We start from the raw sequence: 6,516 nt of genomic DNA on the forward strand, positions 1-6,516 counted from the left end.
TGGCTGTGCCATTTACCAGCTGCAGAACTTTTGGAAAGTTTCTTACCTTAACTAAAACTCAGTTTACTCATCTGTTAAATAGGATTAATAGCTCCTAATTCATTGGGTTGTTGTCAGGCTCCATAGCTAACACATCAAGTACAAAATCAGTGTCAATAAATTTCAGGGGTTTTTTTGGTGTGTTTTCTTTCTTTCTTTTTTTTTAATCAGAAAATCTTCCTTGAGCACTCAGGATTTAAATATATATTACCTTCCTGGTCTAGAAGTCTGTCTTTGATTTAGGTCAGTATGGAAGTATTTTAACAGAGGCTACCTAAGAACTCACTTAATAGCTTGTGATCTTTTACTGCCATTAGATTCAGATTTTTCATACATTTTTTCCCCTTAGTCCATAGGATTATACTTTCATTAATGCATATTCAATTTATTCTGAGGTTATCTTGGGCATATTTTTCTTTTCCTCATCTCCCTCAAAGAAAGTAGAAATTTGAGAAACGAAGTTTTGGAAAATTAACAGCCAATGATCATGGTTGTTGGCAAAAACTAACTTGAAATGAGGAGCCCTGATACAATTATGATTATCATATCTATCAATTTTCTTGGGACACATCTTCAGAGAGAGACTAAAACCAATTTCAAGGGGCACCTGGGTGGCTCTGTCAGTTAAGCGTCTGCCTTTGGCTCAGGTCATGATCCCAGGACCTTGGGATCGAGCCCTACGTTGGGCTTCTTTCTCGGCGGGGAGCCTGTTTCTCCCTCTCCCTCTGCAGCTCCCCCTGCTTGTTCTCTCTCTCTGTCAAATAAATAAAATCTTTTAAAAATCAATTTCAATTTGTATTCTGTTCATGTGCTTTTCCCTGTGTATATCTCAAGGTATTTACCATTCAGTTAATGTTGTTAATACTTCTGTGAAACCCATGGTCCAAATACATTAACTTAATTTACTAGTGGGTAAACTACAGCCTAAAGTGGTTGGGTTGCTTTAGGCATCTGGACAAGTCTAGGGAAGTTGACAGCTGCCAAACAAGGCCTGCTTATTTAATTAATTTTGTGTCCCAAAATTGAGTTCCTCTGAAAAGGAGAAATCTTTTACTGTGCCAGCATGTCCCCAGTGAAACCCTTAAGTTTTGTTTTTGTTTTTGTTTTTTTTTTTCAGCTAGATTCTTCATTTATTTACATGAAAAAATGTTTGGAACTTTATGCCCCACCCAAATCCTTCTCTTCAATGCTAATCAATATCCTTGTTTAGTGTGTGTGTGTGTGTGTGTGTGTTTGTGCACGCTTGCGTGTTTCACCCTTGGCAGGTTCCTCCTCAAGTTATCGTCTTAATTTTTGCCTCCTAGCATTCTTTTTTGACCATATACTCAGTATCTATTTTTTATGCTGGTAGTATAAGACTGCATTCAGTAGGTTCCTTGCTATTATCTATTGACTTAATAATTATTTGCTGTAAGTCCACACTGATTTTCTTGGGTACCTTCATAAATGTGATTTTTAAACCTTCTTTAATTCTGGGTTTATTTACTCACTAACAAAGTGCTGAGCGCTCCTAGATACCTCTTGACTCCTTTCTTTTCCCTACATCCCTAGTTACTGGACCACCATACGGCTTCTATAATTTTATTCTGATCATATCAATATGCTGCTTAAAATCTTGTAATGGTTCACCCTGATTCAGAGTGAAATGTGATCTCCTTTGCTTGATATAGCACACCCTTCCTGATCTGGCATCCACCCACTTCAGGATCCTCATGTAATCCTTCCCACCCTGGGCTCTAGTCATACTAAAATACTCACTGTCCTCTGCCTCCGCACATGCTGTTCCCTTTATCAGGAACATCTTTCCTCACTCTAGATCTAAACTGATGTGTCATCCCTCTCCCTCCTTAGAGTGTGAGTTCTTTCATGGTGGAGCCAAGTGTTCTATTTTTGTACCTGTAGAGGCTGGGAGAGTGCTAGATACACAGTGCGAGCTTTATACGTTTGTGTGATTAGTTCATGTAATTAATAGCTGCATGGCTCTGGAATTCACCATCAACAGAAAATACCTTAAAATGACCATTAATAATGAAGTTTTCATGAAATTCTGGAGTTTAAGCTGTGGTATCCCAAAATAGGACCTGGTTGGGACCTCAAGGGGAATCTGGATTTAGTAGAGGGAATTGGAGGTTGGGTGAAGGAACACGGTGATCAAACTTGGAGAAGCTCTATGAAGTTCAGTAATTTCAAAGGAACATCAGCAGAAAAAAGTTCTAAAGAATAATTTTATTTTTTGTTTTCTATCATTTTAACTCTTTCATCAAATTTGTCATGTATTTTATCAGCTAAAGATCTAAATAATTTGGACATTCATTGCAATCTTAATGTTTTTAGTTGTCTGAGCACCAGTAATGCTATACAAAAAGTTTTGTGTGTTTTTCACACATATTGGCTGCTGAAATACAAAAATATCGTAACTCCACTACTCTCCCTCCCGATCCTTGTGAGACACACTGCACAGACACTGGAGGGGAGAGAGGGAGGCTGAGGCTAAGGAGGGACAACTTCGAGCAGCGTCAACTGCACACGAAAAATTCTCCCCAAGTAAGAAACTAGCCTTTTTAATGACAAGAATTGTCTCTACACAAATATTTAGACATTTAAAAGTTAAAGAATTCCATGTACAGAATATTAACATTGGTAGAAGAATGTGTTGTCAATATCCTATAGTGCTAACATTTGCCTCAGGCATTTATTAAAAACTGTATTAAGTGTATAAATATTACGCAGAATAACTTCCAATATTTTATATTTTATACCTTTTTCCCACTCCATCAACTAAAGACCCATAGTTTATTTTAACATGTCTAATCATAGCAGTCACAACAGTATTTAAACAATGGTCAGGACACCTGGCCGGCTCAGTCAGTAGAACATGACTCTTGATCTCGGGGTCATGAGTTCAAGCCCCATATCGGGTGTAGAGATTACCAAAAAAATACACAAATTAAGGAACTGTCAATTTTTTTCTGTAACTTTATGCACATATCTATGGAAACTACTGATAATCTGTGCTCTTGATTGTATTCCACTATTGATAGCTGAATACGTACTTACTTTCTTTTTAGAAATTAGGGGCTGAATGATATGAAACTAGGTTTATAGACAGACTTGTCCCTTCCTGGTCCAGAGTATTGCTAGTGTTCTCTCTCTTCTGTTCTGTCCAGGGCATTCTAGAATGTGAGTTCTGGCATTTACCCAGGGCCATAGCAGCCAATTTTGCTTTAGAGGTTCACACTTAATAAACACTAGGGCAATTGGGAATCAGAGTTTAGGAAATATAATTCCTTAAGACTAGGTGCACCATCAAGTGAAATTCAATAAATGTTCTATGNAGAGAGAGAGAGAGAGAGAGAGAGAGAGCATGCACAAGCAGGGGGAGCGGCAGGCAGAGGGAGAAGCAGGTTCCCTGCTGAGCAAGAAGCCCGATGTGGGACTCAATACTACGACCCTGGGATCATGACCTGAGCCAAATGCAGACTCTTAACCGACTGAGTCACCCAGGTGTGCCAAGTTTCAAATTTTTTATTTTTAGCATTTTATTTAGCTATTGACCAATAACTTCTTGAAAACAAAACAAAGGGATGCCTGGATGGCTTAGTTGGTAAAGTGTCTAACTCCTGATTTCGACTCAAGTCATGATCTTGGGGTTTTGAGATTGAGCCCTGAGTCAGCTACACGCTGGATGTGGGGGCTGCTTAAGATTCTCTCTCCCTCTCCTCCTCTCCCCCCACCCCCACAAAGTTAAAATTGACTACACGGCAAATTCTTTCTCATAAGCAGGTGATGACAAAAGTATATTTGATAAATCCCTTATAAAACATAAATTTCCAGGGGCATGTGGGTGGCTTAGTTGGTTGGGCATCTCCCTCTTGATTTCAGCTCGGGTCATGATGTCAGAGTCTTGAGATCAAACCCCGTGGGGCTCTGCACTCAGTGGGGAGTCTACTTGAGATTCTCTCTCTCTCTTTCCCTCTGCCCCTCCCCTGCTCTCTAATAAATAGATAAAATCTTAAAAAAAAAAACCCAAAACATAGATTTCCAAAAAGTTCTGCAATTCCAAAACGTAGGTTAGTTTAGTTTTAAAAAGTAATTTAAATATATTAATATGAGATTACTAGAACTAGTTAGGTGTTCTTTTGATGTTCTACTGTATTCTTTAAAAAAAAAGTTTTGCTTTTCCTGATTTCAAAAGAAATACATTCATTATAGAAAAAAATGGAAAATACAGAAAAACATGGAAAAGAAAAAAATCATCAGTAATTGCTCCACCTAGGTAAAATATTTATATTTTGGAGGCTATCTTTCTAGTTTTGCTTTTTCCTAGCAAGTGCAATTATTTTTTATAAAATAAATAAGTCCTTGTGCTAGCCTCTTCACAAAAGCTGTGTACCAGGAATCTTACAGAATAGAGATCTAATAAATGGGACACAATGTTACTACCTTCCCCTCTTCCCTTCTCTCATGATAAAAATACCTTCTAATCTTTTTTGTCATATCTGGAATTGGTATACAAAGTTAATGGCTAAAGAAAGACATATTTATGTTTTTAACAAGATAAAAGAAACAGGAAAACCAAAAATATTCAGATAAATATTTTAATTATCACAGAAATCAAGGTTGTATATATGGACACAACTATGTGTCTGTGCACAACTATGCATGTGTATATATACCCATATGACTATTTATAAATATGTAAACATACATACAAAGTTTAGAAAGGAATATACAGAAGTATGTGTTAGGGTATTGGGGTGATGTTTCTTTTTTATTAATTTGTAATATACTCAACAAACCATTACACTGAGGTAGGACTATTTTAACGTTAGAGAATCTTATACAAGTGAATTTGTTCAAGAGCTTCTCTGTCCATGTGCTTTTCTGGGCATACATCATAGTTCAGTGGTACCTCTTCAACCCAGGAAGATAACTGTGTATTAATCTGGAAGAAAAACGATTATAAACAAACATGAAAATTGCAGAATGATCCTGTTCTCTGGAACTTCAAGAAATCATGATGAACTAAGTAACTGAACNGGGTTTTTTTTTTTTTTTTTTTTTTTTTACAATAAGCAGGACTAGGTTTACATGGTGTCACACGAACAATTCTCTGTTGCACTACGTGGTAGGTCTGTGGATTCAGGATTTAATTTACTTTGATTTTGGAATTTGAAAGAATAAAGAAAATACAGGATAGAGTAACTTTAATGAACTAGTTTAATAATTATCATTAGGTTTATTTTAATTTTTGATTTTTTTTTTGATGTACAGTTCGATGATTCATTAGTTGCGTATAACACCCAGTGCCCCATGCAATATCATTAGGTTTAAGCAATAAAAGGCTAAAACAACAATGAGAATACACAGAGGACAGAGAAAACTGTTCATAGGTACACAGTGATGGTGCTAAAGGGTTGCATGAGAGGGGCTAATCTCCCTCCATAACCTTCATCAGGCCCTTCCCTTTACATTGTAAACTTGAGTCTCTATAACACAGAAATTCTAGAGCTGCCAATGAATATATCTGGTTAAAGAAGTTTCATTAAATAACAAAGCAATAATGTTATTCAAAAATTCATGCATAAGGACTCTTTCATAAGTAATAATTTCCAGTGGTTATCTAGATAGATTTATATATTTAGTGTGAAACCATTATTTTGTTAAGTGAAAAATCACCAAATTATTTCGATCTATATAGAAATTATAAATTGGAGACCATATGTATATATATTTATTTGTTAAGTTTATACACACACACACACATATATATATTTAAGTAGGCTCCACACCTGGTGTGAAGCCCAACGCAGGGCTTGAACTCAAGACCACTAAGATCAAGACCTGAGTTGAGATCAAGAGTCAGATGCTTAACTGACTGAGCCACCCAGGCGCCCTTTGGAGACCATACACTTTAAAAGGCATACTTTTGTAAGCATGGAAAAGTATGGTAGGATTACACCACACATGAGATGGGTCTCTCCTGGAAAAGAATTAAGTGGAGGGAATGAGGAGATAAACATCTTTTCTTTATATATCTCAGGATTTTCTTTGTTATTGCAAACATGAATTACTTTTATAATTTAGATGATTGACAAAAATTTCTTAAGGAAGTATTATTGATGATGGTTTAGTTCTTTTTAAAGGAAGAAACAGATGCTTAAATTTGGCAGTGCTTACAGGTAAGGAAAGCACTACTAAAGAAAACTATAATAATACTCCATTACTAAGAAATACAACAGTATCTTTCATCTAGGGGTCTCTAAGAACTTTACAAATACTAATTAACCTTTATATAAGGGTCATTTTATTGGGCCGAAACTTATTAAATATGGGCCTTATTTTACATGGAGAATCTAAGGAACGAAGAAAGTGGTTTGTACAAGGTTCCAAACTGTGCATAGTACATGGGCCTCCAGTCTACACATCTGATTCTACAAGCCTGGTACAACTCTGTTCCTTTTTTTTTTTTTTTTT

At 36.3% G+C, this 6,516-nt stretch overlaps 1 protein-coding gene across 2 annotated transcripts in view; it reads right to left on the reverse strand.

Moving 5' to 3' along the window:
- Positions 1-4,623: 4,623 nt before the first annotated feature.
- The window catches only part of LOC100469181, a 33,885-nt gene continuing 31,992 nt past the window's right edge, over positions 4,624-6,516 (reverse strand). For both annotated transcript variants that reach the window (XM_011229385.3, XM_002922825.4), the window contains one exon: positions 4,624-4,984. In XM_011229385.3, the coding sequence (XP_011227687.1) occupies positions 4,942-4,984 (43 nt within the window). In that variant the 3' untranslated portion in view covers positions 4,624-4,941. The remainder of the gene's footprint in view (positions 4,985-6,516) is intronic.

This window comes from Ailuropoda melanoleuca, chromosome 20 (assembly GCF_002007445.2).
Source record: "Ailuropoda melanoleuca isolate Jingjing chromosome 20, ASM200744v2, whole genome shotgun sequence".
Classification (NCBI taxonomy): Eukaryota; Metazoa; Chordata; class Mammalia; order Carnivora; family Ursidae; genus Ailuropoda; species Ailuropoda melanoleuca.